The sequence below is a fragment of the Rhinolophus ferrumequinum genome, assembly GCF_004115265.2.
Source record: "Rhinolophus ferrumequinum isolate MPI-CBG mRhiFer1 chromosome 15 unlocalized genomic scaffold, mRhiFer1_v1.p scaffold_54_arrow_ctg1_1, whole genome shotgun sequence".
NCBI classification, from domain to species: Eukaryota; Metazoa; Chordata; class Mammalia; order Chiroptera; family Rhinolophidae; genus Rhinolophus; species Rhinolophus ferrumequinum.
In genome coordinates, this window is record NW_022680357.1 from 17,596,804 (window position 1) to 17,618,906 (window position 22,103).

The 22,103-nt window shown below is 50.7% G+C and overlaps 1 protein-coding gene across 1 annotated transcript; it reads left to right on the forward strand.

Moving 5' to 3' along the window:
- The first annotated feature begins 6,223 nt into the window (after positions 1-6,223).
- CHP2 (calcineurin like EF-hand protein 2) lies at positions 6,224-9,347 on the forward strand. The gene is made up of 7 exons (XM_033101005.1): positions 6,224-6,529; positions 6,907-6,979; positions 7,122-7,202; positions 7,317-7,447; positions 7,623-7,684; positions 8,452-8,574; positions 8,774-9,347. The coding sequence occupies exons 1-7, from the start codon at positions 6,463-6,465 to the stop codon at positions 8,825-8,827; spliced, it is 591 nt and encodes a 196-aa protein (XP_032956896.1). The 5' UTR covers positions 6,224-6,462; the 3' UTR covers positions 8,828-9,347.
- Positions 9,348-22,103: the final 12,756 nt, after the last annotated feature.

Sequence of the window (22,103 nt, forward strand, 5' to 3'; positions counted from 1 at the left end):
GGGCTAGAAACGGCTGGGGGCACTCACCTGGGCCGCTGTGAGCTTCCCACAAACCCCTTCCCCTTTCTAAACCAGTGTTGCAACTGGCCCCACCCTGTGGTTGTTATTATAATTGCAAGACACCCTTCAGCAATAACCCTTAGGAAACAAAAAAAAGTTTATTAGTACAGTCCCTGGAGTGTACAAGTCATGGGACACATAGCAAGGTTACGAGGAGAGAGAGAGAGAGAGAGAGAGAGAGATTGCAGGGGCCTGGGATTCTGCTTTTCTTGGGGTCAATGGCGGATACCTAGGGTTTCATGGGCTCACTACTGGTCCATTTAAAACATAAGAACAGAAATTTAAAGCACAGGAAGAGAAAAAAAAACAAGTATCCCAGATGGCCAGTTACCAAAATCAACCAAGGTCCAAAACCAAGGAGGCTCGGTGAGGGGAGGAGGCCTAGAAATAAAAACATAACATCGCAAATATATAACCCTTGTCCTGATTTCTCTTTTGAAATCCAAACTCCTGTATCCGATTAACTACTTAATATCTTTATGGGGATGTTTAGCAAGCAGCTCAAGGACTTCTAAAGCTTCTCCCTTTGACATGTCCTCCTTTCTCTCTTTGCCCCATCCCAGCTAATGGCACCTCCCAGCTGTTTAGGACCAATCCCTTGGCCTGTCTTTCTCTCTCTTACATCCAACGCATCAGCAAATCTCGTGGACTCTCCTTTCAAAATAGGACCCAAATCTGACTGCTCCTCACAAGCTCTGCTGCTAGCGTCTCAATCCACCATCCTCTTTCACCAGAATTATTGCAACGTTCTCCCACCTGCCACTTTGCCTCAGTTAAATGTGCACAGAACAGCCAGAGTGATTCTCGTGGTGGGGTTATCTTTCTCACAGTGTCAAACCCTGTGTCCTAAAACAAAATAAGACTCATGCCCTGAAAGATTCGGCAAGACCTTGTAAGATAGGAGTCTTGCCTACTTGGTGTTCACGACCTGTATCCTTCTCATCTTGACCTGTCAATGGTAAAACTAGTGTCTTGTTTTAATTTGTCGTTGTAATCTTTGTGAAGTTGAACATCTTTTTATGCTTATGTACCATTTCTATTTCACATTTTATCCCATTTTTTTCTAATGTGTTTTGTTGTTGTTTTCCCTTTTGTTGTTTTGACATTGTCCTTTTGATTTTTAAGAGATCCTTGTAGCCTAAGAAAAATGTCCTTTATCTTTTACACAGACTGGGAATGTTTCCCAGTTTTTTTGGCTTTGAATATGTATATATATCCATCCATACAGAGATTTTAATTTTCACAGTCAGATTTGCCAATCTTTTCTCCATGGTTTCTATGCTCTATTTCGTGTTTAGAAAGACCTTCGCCAACTCAAGATTATAACAAAATCCACCTAAGATTTCTTCTAATATTGTATGGTTTCATCTTGCACTTAAACCTTTAGTCTATCTGGAATTTTGGTATAAGAAAGTAGGGGTACAGCTTTATTTTTCCCCCAAAAGACAGAGGTCCCAAATGTTATTTATTGAGTTATTCACATTTCCCTCACTGATTTGAAATGTGACTTTTATCACATACCAAATTCCCATATGTATTTGGGTCTATTTCTGAATTTCTTTTCTGTTTCTTATCTGTCTATATATTCCTGCATTATTACCAAATATCTTATTGTACCTTTATAATATATTTAAATATCTATTAGAATTAGTTCACCCTTAATCCTTTTACTTTCCAGAGCCTTCCTGGCTACACTTGTTTTAATTTTTTTTAAATAGCTTTATTGAGGCATAATTCACATAGCATGCAATCCACCCTTTAAAGTGTACGATTAAAGAGATTTAGTATCTTTGCAGATAGGTGCAACCATCAGCAGTCAATTTTAACACATTTTCATCTTCAGAAATAAACCTTGTACCTTTTAGCTATAACCCCCTTTCCGCCTGGCTCCTCAGCCCTCAGCAACCACTAACCTACTTTCTGTGTCTATGGATTTGCCTGTCCTTGACATTTCATAGAAATGGAATCATAAAGTATATGGTCTTTTGTGACTGGTTTATTTTACTTGGCATAGTGTTTTCAGCGTTCATCCAAGTTGTGGCATGCGGCAGTACTTCATTTCTTTTTTTATTATTATTCTTTTTATTGGGGAATATTGGGGAACAGTGTGTTTCTCCAGGGCCCATCAGCTCCAAGTCAATGTCCTTCAATCTAGTTGTGGAGGGCGCAGCTCAGCTCCAAGTCCAGTCGCCGTTTTCAATCTTAGTTGCAGGGGGCGCAGCCCACCATCCCATGTGGGAATTGAACCGGCAGCCTTGTTGTTAAGAGCTCACGCTCTAACCAACTAAGCCATCCGGCCGCCCCCACTTCATTCCTTTTTATGGCTGAAAAATATTCCTCTGTAGTCATACATCACACTGTCACCCAGCCATCGGTGGACACTTGGGGTGTTCCCGCTGGGAGCTGGCGTGACTGACACCACCATGGACAGTCATGCACAGGTTTTTGTTTGAACACCTGTTTTCAATTTTGGGGGTGTGTGTCAGACCTAGGGGTAGAATTGCTCGAATGGCAATTCTGTTGAAACCTCCAAACTGTTTTCCACAGCAGCTGCATCAGTTTTCATTTCTACCGGCAGTGTGTTTGGGTTCCTCATACCCCACATCCTGGCCAAGGCTTGTTATTTTCCGTTGTTTTTGTTTTGTTTTGTTTTGAGTTTCTAGCCAGTCTAGTGGGTGTGAAGTGATATTGCAGTGTGGTTTTGTTTGTATTTCCTTGGTGACTAATGATGTTGTGTACTTCGTGTGTGTCGGGGGGGTGTGTGTGCATACACGCTATTGACCGTTTGTATGTCTTTAGAGAAATGTCTATTCAAGTTTTTTTTGCTCATTTAAAAATTGATTTCCTTCCTCCTGAACATAGGACCTCCGCCACCATGGCATCCCAAGGGGTCGTCGGCATCTCTCTTCTCTGCTGTCCCCCTCGTGTGTCTGGAGTTCCAGCGTAGGATCCCAGATCTAGGAATTAAAGGTACAATTTTGCTGGATGGTCGGATCTTCTCACTGCCAGCTCTCCTTTAACTATTTCTGTGACTACCTCATGGTTTAACTCATTTAAATCTTCCCAAGTTTACCTGAAAGAAGAAGGAAAAAAGAGAGAAGAGGCAAAAACTTGTGAGAAAACAAACAAGAGGCTCTGGGTGAAAGGCCAGCCAATACAGAGAGAATGTTTAAAACCTCACCAAGAAGTGAAACAGCAAAACTGAAACCTGCTTTTTATCAGATGAGGGGGGAACCCAGAAGTCAAGCAATGGCCATAAACTTGGGGGTGATGAAGATTAAATGAGACTCACCCATTGTTTGAAACAGCAGATGGAGAAGCAGCAGACATGAGCCTCGGCCAAGCCTTGACCCAAAGTGTCACCATCTGCTGGACAGCCCTCTCAGGTCGGGGGGCGGGGGGGCAGTCCGGACTTACCTGTGGAAGCTTCTGAAACAGCTGCAGAAGTAGTTGCTGTTGTTCTCCATGTCCACCTGGGATGTCCTGAGGGGCAGGTGTTTCAGTCATGCCATTCACAGGTCTTAACTGGATGATGAAAATTGGGTCCCACACATCCCTGTGTCCCAGCCTTTCTACTTCCTTCCCCAGAAGGTGCCTGGACGTGGAGCGAGGCTGGTCCCTGCAGTTAAGAAAGGAGAACTACCTGTTCTACCTACCATCGGTTACGCCGCGACCTCACAGGACAATAAAGGATTCGCATCAGAGTCCAGCCGGATGCTGACTGAGCCCAAGGCACTCAACACTTTAATATTGATGCCCACGGGGCCAGATGGGCATGAAGGCTTAGAAAAGGCCTGCTGTCTGCATACAATAATATTTGGAGTGTGCCGTTTTATACTGTACCACATAAGAACTAGGCAAAAATGTGTACCATAAGGCATATGGTTTACATTTTATATTTTTCCTGGTTCCTATCATCTATTGGTATGTTGGGACACGAAGTCCTGACTGGTTTCTACTTCAATCCATTTCACCTTGCTGCGTCTTTCACAGTTCAGTCAAGTCTTCCAAAGTCTTAGTCCTCTGTATTTCTAGAAATTAAAATCTTGAAAGAAGTTTCAAAGCTCTTTAAAGCTTTGAAGTTCTTTTTGACAGGTATTCACGTTTGAGACATATAAAATTTTGCCTGCATTAAATTGTAACATTTACAAAGTTCCAGGGGACCCATCTTTTTAAAAATAAAACAATGAAGACACTGAACGATTTCGGTCCTTTGTCTTTTTGTTGTTGTTGGTTTGTAGAAGCTCTGTATTCTCCTGATTGTTCTTACATCTGCACCTTTTTTTTTTTTTTCCAGTTGGGCTTCCCTGAGAATGGCTAGCTTTAATCCAGTCCATCAGGTTCTGCAGATAAAAGTCTCCCCAAACCTTTCCTTCAATCGCCCTGGGAAGAGGTAGTCGTGGACACCGTGGAGTTGATTTAAACTCCGCCTGTGTGCGTGAAGCAGGAGTGGGGTCCAGCTCAGCGTTCTCCTGCAGGCTTGTGATGGCGTGTGGATGGCAGTAGCTAATTACACTCTGGCCTGGTTTGTGGAAAGTACCGCTGACTCAGAGATCACAGCTGGGGGAGAAGCTCGTTCCAAGATCAGTATCCCGCGCGGGCCTGAGGTGATTATTGCCACGTCCCAGGGACCCGTCTCTCCTCGTAGGTTCAGAAGCTAACCCTGCCTGCACGCACAGCCTGCCATGGTGCGCGGCTGTGTTCGGCTCGGCGGGCTGTCCTCCTTGGGGCGCGGGGGCGGCGTCCGAACGGCTCTGAAAGGGAGGCGAGCATTCCTGTGCCAGCTGTTTAATCCTTGGGCCTCTGAAAGAGAAGCAAGCGCTTCTTAGATCAGTATTTTCAAGGCTTATCTGATGCAAGCCTCTGCCTGGGCGTGGGGCCTCCACTGGTTCTCTGGCTTCTCGCTCCCTCCAGGGCGGGTATGAACTTGAACCCTAATAATGAACGGCGTTTATTTTTCTCCCCCTGGGAAATGTGTGTATTGTGTGTGATTATGATGGGAAGAGGGGGGATGATAGAGTCACACCTGGACACTTGGGTGCTTGTTCCTTTACAACAGAGTTTCTCAAACGTTTTTTCATTATGGTCCCCACCTGAGCATTTTCAGGCCTTCCCCCTCCCCCCAAGGTCCCCTCTCCTATGAAATTTTAAGACCACTGATGTATCTGTTCCTGTACCACAGGTATATCTGTACTTTATACATAAAAAGAGTAAGATTTTTAGCCCCCTTGGGGGCGCTGCTGTCCCCACTGAGGATACAGGCTTTACCTGGTTCACACCTGGCGGCCTTGGCAGGCCCCGCCCACAGAGAAGCAGGAAGAAGGTGCCCTCGCAGGTGCTGTGATGGGCGTGTGAGCTAAGGCTTAGCTCGCGCTCAGCAAAGTGCCCTCTTGTTGTCATTACTATTATTTTAAGCTTGGCCACAGTGCTGTTCGTGACCCTCTCTCAGGCGGTGGCTTTCCACTGCCCTCCGAGGCCGAAGTCATTTCCAGCCGGGAGGGCTCGTGGCAGAGGCCCTGGGGCTCCTACGGCGTGAATTGGGCTGGGTGGGGGCTCTGGCACTGGCAGCCCACTGTCGCCCCCCCTTAACTATGGCAGCTGCTCTCCTACAGCCGCGCGGGCCTAGTGGTGTCGGACTTTTCATTTCTCTGGAGGAGCCGGGAATCCGGGTTTTTGGTTCCATCTCTTGATTTGTGAGCATTGAGTCCATTAAACAACAATAACGCAATATGGACCAAACCAAACAGATGAAACCGAGATACCCTGGCTTGTCCGGAGTAGGTCGCATAGCTGGGTGGCATCCATGTCTCCATGGAACACAGTGGCCACTCTGTGCCTCACGACACTCCCCAGGTCACCCCGCTTTGGGCGTCCATCAAAGCGCCTCCCTCCTGCCGGGGGAGGTGGTCCAGGCTGGGGCCATTCCCGACTGGGAGGAATGCGGGCAGCTCCCCTCCCCACCCGACACCCCTTTCTAGAAGGACCTGAATTCTGTGTGCAGACGAGAAGGTCAGGACCACCAGCCTTCCTCGCGGCCACTGGGAGAGCCCCAGGCTGGAGGGTTGGGGGGGGGGGGGCGCCCGCAGCCGAGCGTGGGAACGCGGACCGCGGAAGGCGCTGCGGGCGGGGCGGGCGCGGCGGGGCGGGACCTGGCCTCGCTCAGCCTCTCTCCGCGCCAACCTCGGCAAGTCCGGGTGAAACAGCCCGTTGTTGGTGCAGCCCTCTGGCCCCGCCACCCTGGGCGTTGCTTTCTATTCGCCCGGGTCACGGGTGGGAGGCGAGGAACGCTGGGGTTCAGGCGTCTGGCTCCCCGCCAGGCCTGTGGCCTTCGGCCCCGGGGGCCACAGGGCGGCCGAGCCTGGGCGGGAACACAGATCTCTCGTGTCAGGCTGCAGCGCTGCCATGGGCTCCCACAGCTCAGCAGTCGCGCGGATCCCGGACGCGGATGACATTCGTCGGGAGACCGGCTGTGAGCGGGGGTGGGGGGCCCTGGGGATGGGGGCTCCAGTGGGGTCCCGAGGAGAGGCGGGTGGAGGGCTGCGGGAGTCCAGACGATCTGAGCGGAGACCGCGGGGTGGGGGGGCAGGGGCGCGGTACCCTGGGCCCCCGGCGTCCAGGTTTGAGGCGGGCCTGGGTTCTCGGGGTTGGGGGCACCCAGGTGTCCTCGAGCCGGGATGGAGGGGGTTGGCTTTGGTCCCCTGGTCTCCCGGGGTATCGCGCCCCTGGGTCTCGTCACGCCCCCTCTAACCTCCAGTTGGCAGCCAGGTCCCCCGTGGAGCGCCCGCGACCCCCGCCACCTCCCGGATGGCCCGGGCGTCAGTCACCCGTCTGCCTTCCCTCCCGCAGTCTCGCAGGCCAGTCTGCTCCGCCTCTACCACCGGTTTCGGTCTCTGGACAGGAACAAGAAGGGCTACCTGAGGTGCGGGAGCTGACCTGTTATCCCGGTCCTGTATCTGTCCGTCCGTCTGTCTGTCTGGGCCCGTCTGTCTGTCTGGGCGCATTCCCCGCGTTGACCCTCGCTCTTTCGTCCGCGTCCTACCCACTTTGAACTTCCTTTGCAGCCGTGCTGACCTGCAGCAGATCGGGGCGCTGGCCGTGAACCCCCTGGGGGACCGCATTATAGACAGCTTCTTCCCGGATGGGTGAGGCGTCTCTGGGGCGGGGAGACAGAGGGAAATGCTGTCAGGGACAGGGGCACAGAGAGGGCCAAGGTGGCACTGCCTCTGCTCCATTCCACGTTCCCCCCCCCACCCCAGGAGCCTGCAGGTGGATTTCCCAGGCTTTGTCCGAGTCCTGGCTCATTTCCGACCTATAAATGAAGAGGATACCAGAACCCGGGACCCCAAGGAACCGGAACCCCTCAACAGCAGAATGAACAAACTCCGCTGTGAGTTGGTGGGGTCCCCCCAAGCAAGACCCCCGATTTCCCACACCAGTGAGAGGCCCCGGGCACCTCCCACTCCCCCTGTCAGCCCACGGAGCCTCCCTCCTCCTACAGGGTGACCTTCTGCGGGAAGAGACCCAGGGAGGGCCCACCTCATTCCACGCTGCTCTCTCCCCAGTTGCATTTCAGCTCTACGACCAGGACCGAGATGGGAAGATCTCCCAGCAGGAGATGCTACAGGTTGGGACACCCGTGTCACCTGCAGGGCGGGGTGGCTGCATGCAGCCGTGTGGGGGAGGGGGGCATGACTGGCATGGGGGTGCAGATGGTTGGGGTGTTGGGTGAGCAAAGGGGGTGCATGGAGTTGGAGTGTGGTTAGTTGGGAGGCAGGGCCAGGAACAGCTGCATTTGAGGTTAGGAATAGATTTGTATAGTAGTTCTCAGCTGGGGGCGATTTTTGCCCCCTGAATGACACGGGCAATGTCTGGAGACATGTTTGGTTGTCACAACTGGCAGGACGGTAGGTAGCCGTGCAACTGGCACCTAGTGGGTGGAGGTCAGGAATGTGGCTAAACACCCCACAGGGCACAGAACGCCCCCCGCCCCCCACAGCAGGGCCTTCTGTGGCCTCAAATGTCAATGGGGCTGAGACTGAGACCCTCTGGGCTCATTGGGCTGAAGTGGGGGTGCGGGTGGGGGAGGGGTTGGACGAGGAGGTGGCAGACGGGGTGGAGGAAGGATGGGGGCTGGGTTCCAAGGCTGGGGTCCAGTCAGGAGCCTGGGCATATTGCCGAGGTGAGTGTGGGATCATGAGGGACAGATGGGGGTCGGATGGAGTGGCAATGGGGGAGGTATTGGTGGATACGGTGGCAAGTGATCAGAATATGGTGCGCAGTGGCTCAGGGACGGATTATGAAACGGGTGGTAACTTTTGGGGTGATGCAGGCAAGCATTGGGGGGTGCTGGTGGTGCCCGTAACCCCCCTCATGGCTGTCCCCTGGTCCCAGGTCCTCCGGCTGATGGTTGGGGTACAGGTGACGGAAGAGCAGCTGGAGAGTATTGCCGACCGCACGGTGCAGGAGGCTGATGAAGACGGGGATGGGGCTGTGTCCTTCCTGGAGTTCACCAAGGTCAGAATGCCCTTGGGGCCCGGGCAGTTGAGAGCAAGAGTTCCTCGCACAGATGGACATGGGAAACGAAGCTCGAAGGAGGAGGGCAGAAAGAGAGGGGGTCCCAGGGAATGGTGGGGCCTTGGGGGTGGGAGGGGCGTTGGGGGCATCGAGGATGGGAATCCAAGTCCTCTTCCCCCCCCCCCCCGGTCCCCCCCAGTCCTTGGAGAAGATGAACATCGAGCAGAAAATGAGCATCCGGATCCTGAAGTGACCTCGTTTCTGGGGGGCGCACAGCAGTTCTGCCTGGGATCACCCTCCGCCCGCTGGAGGCGGCCCCAGTAAAGCTGCATCTTTCTTCCACGCTGAACTCTCTCGAGGGCCCAGGAGAGAAAGGGGGATGGGTTTACGCAAAGTCTAATTCACTTGGTCTCAGCTCTGCGAATCAGCCAACGATCTTTGGGTTGCAAGTGACTGAATCCCCAAATCAAAGGGACTTCAGTTCAAAAGGGTTCATATGTGCTCATGTAATTAGAGTCTGGAAGTGTCTTCAGAATGCTGGAAAAGTCTGGAAGTGTCTTCAGGCACAGCTGGAGCCACAGGCTCGGATGATGCCATCTGCACTGTTATCCTCTGTCTCTCGAGTCAGATTCCCTTTGTGGTGGCGTCACTCTCAGGGAGGCTCGTGCAGGACGATGGCCTCCAGCAGCTCTGGGCCTCTGTCCTCGTAAGCGAGTCATCCAGTGGGAACAGATTTTCTTTTTCAGCAATTTCAGGGAAAGGGTGTCATTAGCTCAACTGGGGTTTGTCCCTTCTCCGGGGGACTGGAATGTTCTAATCGTGAGGTGTTTGTGTGCTAACTGCTAGAGCCAGGGAATAGGTGCTTAAAGGACAATGAGGTGCTCTTCTCAGAAGAGGGGGCAACAATGCCAGGCACAGAAAACAGGGCTATCCATTACTGTGACGTCGACCCAACAGCTGCAAGTCTGGCTTCTCAAACGGGTTGTCACTGATGCCATGGGTGCGTGCCAGTGTGAGGGGGTGGGGTGACGGGAGAGGTGGTGGAAAAATAATAAACGAGACACACCTGCCGGGGTATGAAACCATTCAGAGGTTTGCAGAGTAATTCCTGTTTTGTCTTGTTTTTAATGGTGAGAGGCTCAAACGTTGACCTCACAGAAAAGGTGTAAAAGTCATATCCAATGCTGAGATTCCAGGTGTGTGGCAAAGCACGGTGGCCGTACCTAGGGGAGATGCAGCGGGCACCCCGCCCGTGGGCCCTCCCAGGGCCGTGCGGGAGTTGTCGCCTATCAACACCTCACAGCCAACTGGGCTCAGGTCTTCCTAAGTCTGCTTTCAGCGATGTCACACTGGCAGCTTGAGCTTGGCCGTGGTGGGAAGAGATACACAACAGACATTGGCAAGTGCGACAGGGCAGGGCTTGCCTGCCTAGGGGAGCCTGGTGCCAAGCCTTTGTCAGCTCATCAGCTCCCTGGCACTCCCCGTCACCGTTTGTGCCAGTGGCACCCCCACGCCCACCCCCAGCTTTACTGAGGTATAATTGGTATGCAAAAAAACTGCACATAACTAACGGATACAATCTGATGGGTTTGGACATAACCAGGGTAATAAACACATGCATCATCTCTAAGAATGTCCTTGTATCTCTTTGTTGTTTAGGGGTTTTCTGGTATGTTGCGGTAGAAACGCTTATCACGAGATCTGCCTGTTTCACAAAATGTTAAGTGTACTGTACCTATGCCTGTTAACTCTGGCGGTGCAGCAGAGCTCTGGGACGCACTCATCTCGGTCCGCTGAGCAGCGGTGTCCGACTTCCCCGCCCCCGCCCCCGCCCCCGGTTGCCACCCTCTATTGTCTGTCTCCACACACGCGATAGTTTTCCATGCCCACTGAGATGTCCTAGACTTTCCAGACCTCGGGCTCACACCCCTCGTGGTCTTGGGCACTCAGAGGGGCGCTTTGGGGAAGCACTGTGCCCGGTGGCCCCCAGCTCCTGGCGTTTGCTGGTTTAGGGAATCTGAGGTCATGTAAAGACTATGCACCTTGGGGTCTCTGGGAACGTGGGATTGTCTGGGTGGCACAATAACCCAATTTCAACTTTTGTGTTCTGATGGCAGTATGATTCTGACAGAAGAGTGTCCTAGTCGAGGGCAGGCGGCAAAAAGGGTGCTTGATTTCTGCGGGAATGTTGTGATGTTTGTCAAATGATTGTCCTGTTAACAGACTTTACCACCAGAGGAACGCTTGTTTGGTCTGTGGGTCATTAACGGTGGGGGGTAGAAACTCACCAGGTGGCTATTTTTTTCCAGATACTAGGGGGGAAGATTTTGTATAGAGAGAAATAAAGGAAGGAGGGAGAGAGAGAGAGAGAGAGAGAGGGAGAGAGAGAGAGAGGGGGAGAGAGAGAGAGAGAGAGAGAGAGAGAGAGAGAGAGAGAGAGAGAGAGAGAGAGAGAGAGAGAGAGAGAGAGAGAGAGAGAGAGAGAGAGAGAGAGAGAAAGAGAGAGAGAAGGAGAGCAAGAGCTATTAGAGCTAGAGCGAGCGCGAGAGAGCTAGATAGACTTTCTTTAGAACTGGTTTTTTTTCCTTTATAGTTTCTCAAAGTTGTGTTGATGGTAAATCTCATGAGTAGAAAGTTCCCTTTGGCCCATTGGATGGCTCCTGAGTCTGAGTCCCCAGGGAAATCTCTGTCTTAAGTAAGTGACTCCGATGCTGGACGTCCAAGTACTGAATTTCAGGCCACTCGCCTCCGCCTGCTGGCCAGGCTCCTGTGACAACGGTCCATAAAAGCTCCTCTGGTGTCCACAAAGCAAGCGCATAGCCCTGGCCCACAGGCTGTCAGCAGAGGCCCCCATCCACGCATGCCCACACCTGCTCTGTGCCAGTGAGTGGTGCCCCTGGCCTAACAGGGGTTACTGGAGGGCCTGGGGACCCCCCCACTCCACTGGCTGTGTGGGGCATGCATGGAGGAGCAAACTGCCCCCACCCTCTTCAGTAGGAACCTCCCCACCCCCATCCTGCCCACACTGGGAGGTTGGAGACCTTTGTCATGCAGGAAGAAGCATCCGTCTGACTGCTGTGTCGTCAGCTGGTTGACGCTCACCCTCTGTGTACAAATGCAGAGTGGCCTGTGGATTTGTTCACGGAGGGGAGGGCTTATGACACAGCGGGGAGCCCCTGTGCTGGGCCAGCTGTTGCCCCATTTCAGGGGCTCGTTTACTGCCCTTCTTGTGACCACGTGGGTTCTATGAGCAGTGCCACTATTTATGTATTACTTGTCTATGAATGGACTCGTTTAAAATCAAGGTATTTGAGCTTATACAGGAAACTAAATATCACTCCCTTGCTTTAGAAACCAGCCCCGATTGCTGTGAATAAAATAACTATACAAATACAGTACATATTGTAAAAGACAAACCTGCCCCAAACAGAGCTGCTCTTTGCTGATCTGGAAGGATGGAAAAAGAATCGAGAAGGGAACAACCTTTTCACTCTGTGATTTAAAGCTGTGGCGTTATACCCGAAAATCATCTTGTGCACGAGTGGTGAGTTTCCCAAACTTAGGGAACCACTGGCTGTGAGGAAGTGGTCCCGGGGGGCCTGCGTCCTGAGGGACCCTTTTGGAGACAGCCTGACCCTCAGGCTGGCCACTGGTCAGACTGGGTTTGGTAGAGGTCGGCCATGGAAATGGAGGCCACTCACCGGGTCAGGCCCAGGGACAAGTGAAAGGGTGTGATGACAGATGCTTTATTATGCAACTGGAAATGGTAAGAGCAACAGCCCTTGGCTGACATTTGTCGCTAGAACTGGTAGGACTGTGCGTTTGGAGACGGGGCCTGAGAGCTTGCCCACACGCTGGACGAAGGTGGCAGGGCCCTCAGGGGAGAGGCTGGAGGCAGCTCAAGGCTTGTGCCTGGCGTTGTCCCTCGCCAGGGGTCACCTGAGACATGTGGGAAGGACACTGGAGCTGTCCCAACTTGCTTTACCAGGGCTGCTGGGGAGGGCTTTAACTGACCTGGAATGTTCTGGAAGAAGCCATGGACCTATCCTGAAGTCAAGATGGGCGTTTTGGAAGAAGCCCCTGTCTTTGCCAACATGGCAGCTTGTGCAGGGAGCCCTGGGAGAGAAGCAAGTCACAGGACCCAAGTAGTGATTTTGGGTAGAGCCGGTGATGTGTCCCACTGCCTCTTCCTAACTGGTGGGGGAAACAGTTCCGAATCCTGCACTGGACTCTCAAAGAAAAGGAAACTCTGGGTCGTCCCCAGCCCCACCCAGCCAACGGCAATAAAACTCTGTTGATGTTTAAGAGGCAATGTACAGGTTTGACTGCTGGTGAAGATCCACCCAGAGAATCAGTGTTGTTCAGGAGAAATCACCTGAGTTGTAGAGATCTGTTAGGCCTGAGATTGAATCTGGGCCCTTTTCATTCCTTGCCGCCCAGCCTCAGATAAGCCACTTTGCCCTCAGCCGCTGTGACCTGTGAAAGAGACAGGTGGTAACAGCAGCTGGCTGACAGAGGGGTGACTTGTCTTCCGCCGGCCTTCCCCACCCCCACCCCTGCTTTTTTCTAGCTGAGGCCTCGGCCTTATCTGCGAACTAGGACTCTGGTGTGTACCAACCAGGCTTCCTTCAGTTGTTAACCAGCTTATGGAAGAATAAACATTTATGGGTTCATATAACTGAAAGAAAAGTCCAAAGGTAGACCAGGCAAATCCAAATCCCCTGGGCTCAATGATGTCATCAGACACGAGTCTTTTCATAGCTCTACTCTGCTTTGCTTTTCTCGTGTTGGTTTTATTCTGAAGCGGCCCCCACCCCAAGCCTTGCTTCCCAACAGTTCTGCCAAAAAAACGCCCAGAAGTCAGCCTCAGCCTGCTCACTGGCGCTGTTTGGATGCACCACTCTGATTGGCCAGACCTAGCCACATGCTCATCCAGGAACTGGAGGGCACAATCTTAGTTGAACGTTGAATGTGTGTGTGTGTGTGTGTGTGTGTGTGTGTGTGTGTGTGTGGAGGCGGGGGTGGGGGGTGATAGTTTGGTTCTGGCTACTGATAACAGAACTACCAACTAACGGTGGCTAAACGATGCAGACAGTTATCTCACATTCTAAGATGGCTTTGGTGGCAGGCAGTCCTTGAGTTGTTGACGGGACTCAACAATGGATCCCAGATCTTTTCCACCTTCCATTCCTTAGTATATTGGCTTTTGACCGTTGACTCGTGGTTACAGGACGGCTGCCGTAGCTCCAGCCATCACATCCTTGTCGGAAGAGTGTCTAGCACTGGTGTCTGAGTGGGTGACCAGGGCAGCTAACGGTCACTCCTTTTATTGTCCCTCTGTTTTGATCATGGAGGAAAATCTTCCCGAGAAGTACACCCTCCTCCTAGGCTACGCTTTACTTGTCATCAGTCAGAACAAGAATGCCTCTAGCTGTCAGGGAGGCTGGAAAATGAATATCTGACATCTCAGACTTTATTGGGAACGCAAACGGGGCCACATACTAACCCAGACAAGCTCCTGGGGGCCGGCACGTCAGGCCTTACAAACTCGGTGACCGGTAGTAACCACACAGCATGGTCTGATCACAAATTCCCAGATGGGCAGGTCATGGCCAGTGGTCCCGTCCCAGCCCTACAGTTTCCTTACCAAAGGTCGGTCTTTCCCTGAAGCGAGCCCTGCCCACTGTTCTCGTGCCTCTAGGATGACACAGCTCTGAAATGTCAGGGTCATTTTCTTTTCCAGAGCCCTCACCTCAGAGGCATAGCCGCCAGCACCAAAGTGTTAAACCACGGAAGCCCTGAGGGTTACCCTGTTCCCTGAACACCACCTCTGTGTGTGATAAATGTTAATTATTACTCATTGGCGTGAAGAAGTGTGCATGTCTCCATTTTGCTCGTCATCCGGTCCTAGAGACTTTGTCCTTTGCTGTCTCCTGCTTCCTTAATGCATTTCATGTACCTTCCTTGCATTTCACGTACTATCCTTTCATTTTCTCCTTTGCTTCTAGTGCATAAAAGGGACTGGACGTCTGCCACGCACCAGAGCATTTTCTCAATCTGTTGAGATCTTACTCCAGACATGTCCCTAAACACTTGGCTCAGATAAACTCTAACAAAACCTTTCGATAGGTTTGGACATTCTTCAATGGACATTATCCTGGGAAATGGGCTTTCCAAATAATTATGAAAAAGGAGGGAAGGGATAGTTGTGTAGTGCATCCTTCTACGCGTGACAGGGGTCGTGGGGAACCCCTACCCCTCAGGGGTTTTCCACAGCCCGAGTTTGCTTCTTGTTTGCACTGGCTGTGGTCAGTGGCCGCTGTCCTACAGGATTTCAGGTGGCAGGAGCAGCCCCCATCAGGGACACGACCATTTCATAGCAGAGGGAAAGCTAAAGAGCCGTGGGAAGCAGTGGCTGGCTTTCTGCGTGGACTGGCCTGTGCTCTGTCTACTTGGACATCGTCGGCCAGAGCAAGTCACACTCCAACCTGAGGTCAGTGGGGCCAGAACGCCACAGGGAGTCAGTACCTGGCTATCACAGATGTTCTGACGCCACGTAAGCAAATCACCCTAAAGCTTAGTGGCTTGAAACAACCGCCACTGAATTCTACCTGACGATTTTATAGATCAGGGATTCAGGCAGGATGCTGGGGGGGCGGGTTTTCCACACGTGGTGTTGACTGAGGTCACTCTGGGGTACCCAGTGGGCAGACGGGCTGGTCTGGAGGGTCCTATTTGACTTGACTCGCAGCTGTGGCACGTTGGTGGGGACACCTCAAAGGCTGGGCTCTCCAGCACGGCGGCGTGACGGCTGTGGCTGTCTCCCGTGGCAGCTCAGGGCTCCCAGAGACAGTGTCCCAAGAGACAGGAAGTGGAAAAGGACAGGTCCTGGAAAGTGGACAATGTCACGTCGGCCACAATGTATGGAAACAGTCACTGCCTCTATAAGACGAGGGGATCTAAACCCCTCTCTGGAGGGAAGGAGTATGAAAGAACTAATGGCCACAGGTGGCTACAGGTGTGGATGCATAAGCTTCTTACAGGGAAGGGAATTAGACATTTAAAGCACGGAATACTGGGGCAGCAGGTTGGCTCAGTTGGTTAGAGCGCGGTGCTCATAACACCCAGGTCGCCGGTTCGATTCCCACAAGGGACAGTGAGCTGCACCCTCCATGACTAGAGTGAAAACAATGACTTGACTTGGAGCTGATGGGTCCTGGAAAAACATACTCTTCCCCAATATTCCCCAATAAAATTTGAAACAAAAAAAACACCAAAAATAAAAAAAAAAAAACGGAATAGTAAGGTGGGCCTTACCTTGTCAGTTAACGTCAGTCATGAAACCAAAATAAATAAAACATAGTTACGTTACATAGTTAACATATACGATATGTTTCAATATATGTTTAACATACATGATAGTTAACATTTATCATGAAACCAAAATAATTAAACCAGTTGGGATATTGCTACAGATATATCAATGCGACAAAAAAGAAAGTACAGATATAGTAGAGCTATAGGTATTTTAAATATATATGTGTGTATATATATATAGTTTATATAGTATCATATAATATATATTTATGTTAGACCCTCAAATTACGTCATAAAATGAAATACAGTCGTTCCTTCTTATCTGCGGTTTCACTTTCCACGATTTCAGTTACCCACAGTCAACCACAGTCTGAAAATATTAAATGGAAAATTCCTGAAATAAACACTTTAGAAGTGTGAAGTTGTGCACCGTTCTGGGTAGAGAGGAGATCTCGGGATATCTCGCTCGTGCCGTGAATCTCGTCTCCACGCTCCGTCCACTTCCTGCTCGTTAGTCGCTGAGCGGCCGCCTCTGTCGGCTGTTGAGGTATCAGGGTGCTGTGTTCAAGTCACCCCTACTTTACTTACTCGTGTCCCCCGAGCACAAGAGTGGCGATGCCGGCGAGTCACAGACGCCAACGAGCAGCCAGAAAGCGCTTCCCTGAAGTGAAAAGCGGCAAGTTCTGGACTTAATAAGGGAAGAAGAACAAGGAACACTCAGGTCGCTGAGCTCCATGGTCAGAACGACTCTTCTAGCCGTGAAATTGTGAACAAGGGGAAGGAAATGGGGCTCGTTTTGCTGTCGCTCCTCAAACGGTGAGCGTCACGGCCACAGTGTGAGAAACGCTTAGTGAAGACGGAACGGGCATTAATTTGTGGGTGGGAGACACGAGCAGAAAACGTGTTCCGCCGACGGGGACGTGTTTCGTCAGAAAGCACTGAGCCTGTACGAGGACGTCAGCAAGAGGTCCCCTGAAACGAGTGACACCGAGCCAGCGACAGGCAGTGAGCGATGCTTACACAGGAGAGGGGTTGGCTTTTAGCATCACCATCATCACAAGAAAAAGGGTGAGTACGTACAATACGACACATAACCACTATTAGAGTGTACTGTCCATTTTCTATTTTATTATTAGTTATTGTTGCTAATCTTTTCTATGTCTAATTTAGAGATTACGCTTTATCACGTTTAGGAAAATCAGTACATATAAGGCTCAGGATTATCTGTGGTGCCAGGCATCCACGGGGGCTCTTGGAACGGCTCCCCCATGGATAAGGGAGGACCACTAAAAAAATGGTTTACAAAAACAACGTATGTGAATATTAATGGAATCTTGAGGTACCCAAGGCTTTTCTAAGAAAATCATCAGGGAAAATACTAATAGTGTTAATTACATAAAAATTAAAAAGAAATTGGTACATCAAAAGCAACACTAAAACATTTAAAGACAAAGGCTAACTAGAGAATTATTTGCATTGTGGATGCCAGACGAGGGGTGAAAGCCTTTCACATATAAATAGCTCTTTCAAACCTATTAGAAAAAGATGTACAACATAGAGGCAAAGATACGAGCAAGACACTGTCAAAAAGAAATATAAATGTCCAAAAGCACATAAAAGTGTTCAAAGCTGATTAAATGCGAAGGAAAACCGTCATTCTTCTGAGGATCAATCTAGTTTTATACATCAGAAGCCTTACACGTGGCCATAACTCTTTGACCCAGAACTCTCATTTCTACTCGGAATTGATCCAAAGAAAATAATTATGGGTGTGCAAAAGCATCGACCTACCAGCCTGTCCACTTAAGTGTTATTTATAACAGTGAAAACCCGGTGTCCGTCCACTGTGTCAGTGTGGCTGGGGCATGTCCCTTGGCCAAGGAACTTGGTCTTCAGCTGTGAGCAGGGCCTGGGGCTGGGTCTGCCCGGCTCTCAAGCTGAGGCCACGCTCTCCGCAGGCAGTCGCAGCCGAGGACTGAGCGAGGTGCAAGGGTCCCGCCAACTTTGCTCCTTCGTGGGACTCCTTTACTGGGAAGCTTTGTTCCAGAACTCCTCATTGGGTGGGCTGCGCCTTAGCCAGACCTGCTTCCTCCCCATCCTATTTTCCCACGTCTTATTCCCTTAAACCTCGGCATTCTTCCTCCAGCTCAGTGCCTGCGTCTAAATCGTAACTCAAGAGGCATAAGAGCGAACGAACTGAGCCCTCCACGGGCATCGCCTCCCTGAATTCTTACAACAAACCTACGAGGTAGGTATTTTTATAAACCCCACATTACGGCTGTGAAGTCATAGTCTCAAGGTCACGCTGCTACTGGTGAAGTTCTGTCACTGAGCCCTCGTGTCTGCAGAGAGATGGCTGGTTTCCCATCACAGAAGGGTTTCTTTTAGTGCAGCACCCTCCCTGACCTTTCTCCAATGTTATATATGGAGTCTCATAATTATTGGATCTTTACGAGGTCTGCTTGTCCCTCCCTAGCACACGAGTGATTCGCAGAAGGTCATTTAACACTCAGATCATCAACTTCTCTGAAACCCCTGCCGACCCCTTTCCTGACTCGGAGCAATATTCTCCGAGTCAGTTTCGAGCGAAGGGGTTCCTTCCTTAATTATTAGTGTTCATTAACTGTCTGACACGCCAGGCCCTGCGCTAAAAGCAAGTGTCACAGGGATTAGCCACACAAACCATCTCACGGCCGAGGAGCTCATATTTTAGAGAGGGAGGCAGACGCTACAACCCTTAAGCATATATAAAAGATAAGTCCAAGTCAAGACCGGGGCTGTAAAGAAATAAAGCAGGGTGACTTTACAGGCAGTGGCTGAGGGTGGGTGGGGCTCTTTAGGAGTCGGTGGTCAGCCCAGGGCTCATTAAGGATTTGTTGCATGAGGTGGGGCTGAAAGGCTGAGAGCACGTCAGCCGTGGAAAGTTCAGGAGGAAGAGCCAGAGCGAAAGCATGTGCAAAGGTCCTGGGGTAGGAACAGAAAGCGGTCAGCAAGCGGGCAGAGAGAGAGTTCAGAGACATACTGGAGAAAGAGACGGGGCCATATTACATAGGCCAGTGGTAGAATGAGTGTCGATTTTATTCTAAGAGAAATGGGAAGGCATTGGAGCGTTTTAAGTGGGGTTGTTACGTAATCTGCTTTACATTTGGAAGAAGTCACTTGAGGTGCTGCGTGGAGAATACAGAAGGGGGCAGGCAGAATGGAAGCAAGGTTTGGCAGTTCCTCAGCCACCGAAACAGAATTGCCTTACGGCCCAGCAATTCCCACGCCCGGGCCTGTACCAAAAAGAACTGAGAGCAGGTGTTCACACACCAACCTGCACTTGCATTATTCACAGGAGCCAAAAGGTGGAAGCAACCCAAGTGTCCACCAACAGATGAGGAAGTAAAATGTGCTGTGGAGTATTATTTAGCCATGAAAAGGAGCGCACGCTGATGCACGCTCCCTCCTGGAGCGCGCTTGAAAACACGGTGCTGACGGAGAGAAGGCACACAGTAGAATTTCACGCACTGGAGCATTGCGTTTGTACGACGTGTCCCGAAGAGGCACACCACAGAGACACGAAGCAGATGGGTGGCTGGGGGCAGGCAGGGGGGTTCTGGCTGCGTCGTGGGTGTGAGGTTTAACGGGGGAGCAAGAAAAGTTCTGAAGCTAGACCGTGGCGACGGTTGCCTAGCATTGTGACTGCATATAATGCCACCGAGGTGGAGACATGAAAATGGTGAAAATGGTCAATTTCATGTGACGTGTATTTAATAACGATTAATAATAACAACGATAATATTGATAATGATAGAATTACTCGAGGGCTTTTTCCAAGTGCAGCTTCCCCGGTCTCTTCTCCAGAGATTATGACTCAGCAGGTCTGGGGGATCCCAAGGACCTGCCATGAAAATTTTAAACAGAGCGGAAGCTGGAAGACCACGTGGGCAGACGGGTGGCTCGGGCTAGCATGGTGACCTGCAGGTTGGATGTACTGAGAAAGGTGTGGGCCGTAACCCGCCGGTAGGAGAAGAATCCAAGCAGGTTCATAGGTCGTCAGCGTGAGCATCTGGTGGGAGAATGGGGCCGTTTGCACAGCTGGGTGATTCTAGGGGAGCAACACATTCGGGGAAAACGAAGAGTTTTGTGCCTCAGCAACACAATACCTCTTGTTGGAGAGGGCGCCCGATGCAGAGACTGCTCGATGCCCACCGTAGCCCATCCATCCGCCCTTGCTTTAATGCTAGAAGCTGGTTTTATTCGGAGCGGCAAAGTGCCCAGGTACACGTCCACATTTCTTAGTTTCCTTCGTAGCGAAGGATGGCCGATGACAGGTGAGCAGGCTTTTCTGCTCCTTGAAGAGGAATGGTTCAGCGGCGAGGAATGCCCCTCGTGTCTCCTCCCTAGAACGTGAGCTCTGTAACTGTGATGGAACCAAGAAGGACCTTGACCTTGAGGTGTTTCTCATGTGCTAAGAGTATGAGAAGAAGCCTGAATGCCACTTCGCTTTGTGGGGCTGCCATGCCAGTGCTAGCCTTTCACACCGGGGAATAAACCCGAAGTGGTTTCATCCACTGAGGGGATCTCTGTTCCTACTAGTTGGATACAATTCCTATTTGGTACTGTGCCACTTCTAGAAAACAATTCTTTCCCTATAATTTCCAAAGTTTGCACTTTCATTCCCATCTCCCCAGCCCCCTGAGAAGAAGTTGCTGAGAAATAGTTTGTCCCTATTTGGTCGGTGAGTCCAGTGCATTGAAAATATGCTCCGGGGCCCCGCTGGCCCTACCCAACACGCGTCAGCAATATCAAATGAGCATTGCTAGTTTTAGGTGTCACTTTTGTGCAAGCTCCTCAATTTTGATGTTTTAAGCGTCATGCCTTGGACGCGAGCCAGAGGCAATGATAGCATTGAAGAGATGGACTGTGGTTGTCTGGGAGGCCAGAATGACACTGGGTTCTGTCCCACAGCTGAGAGCACAAATCCTTCAGTACAGATGGAAACATTGTGGACTTCTCTGGATACAGTTGTCACACCCGTCACAGAGAGTCTGGCAGGGGCTGGACACTGAGTTATTATTTTTTTGAAGCTCTAAAAATGGCCATTTAAAGAATTACTAGCAATACATGTAACTACTTCTATGGAGAACACGCAAGAAATTGTTAATACTGGTCACTTCTGAGCAGTGGGAACGGAGCCCGGGGAGAGGAGGGGAGACGTTTACTTTCTAGATTACGCCTTAAGTGATTTTTTTTTTTTTAACATGATAGGTTTATTAGTGAGTGGTTAAGAGAGACAGTTCTGGAGCCCAGACTGGGAGAGTTCAAATCCCGTTTCACTACTTCTTGGCTCAGTGTCCCTGAGGAAGTTTGTTTACTTTATTTATCAGGCAGTTAGATAGCCATTTATATGTGCCAGGCAATGTTCTGAACAAAGCAGTGACTCATTTAAGTCTCAGAACCACCCCACGAGATAGGAACTATTCTTATCCCCAATTCACAGATGAAGAGACCAGGGGGTGTGACAGATGAATGACTTTGCCCCCAAATAGGTAGCTCGTAAAAATGGTTGGGGCAGGATTCCATCCATAGCGTGGTGGCACCAGAGCCCGGGGCCGTCAGGATGGTACGGTGCTGCCATGCCGAAGCGTGGAGTCCGTCTGTGCCTCACTTCTCTTTAAAACAACATCAATAATAGTATCAGGTTGGTCTCTGGTGACCGATAGAATACTGCAGAAAGGAGGACATGTTAATTCCAAGAATAGAATAGAGGAGACGTTGTGGCTTCTGTCCTGGTCTACTACGTCACCTCTGATCATTTGCTCTGGGGGAAGTGGGTGCCATGTGCTGAGTGGCCCCACGGAGAGACCCGTGGCCTGTCACCGAGGACTCTTTTTTTTTTTTTTTAAAGATTTTATTGGGGAAGGGGAACAGGACTTTATTGGGGAACAGTGTGTACTTCCAGGACTTTTTTCCAAGTTAAGTTGTCCTTTCAATCTTAGTTGTGGAGGGTGCAGCTCAGCTCCAGGTCCAGTTGCCGTTGCTAGTTGCAGGGGGCGCAGCCCACCATCCCTTGCGGGAGCTGAACCGTTAACCTTGTGGTTGAGAGGATGCACTCCAACCAACTGAGCCATCCGGGAGCTCAGCAGCAGCTCAGCTCAAGGTGCCGTGTTCAATCTTAGTTGCAGGGGGCGGAGCCCACCATCCCCGCCCCCACCATCCCTTGCGGG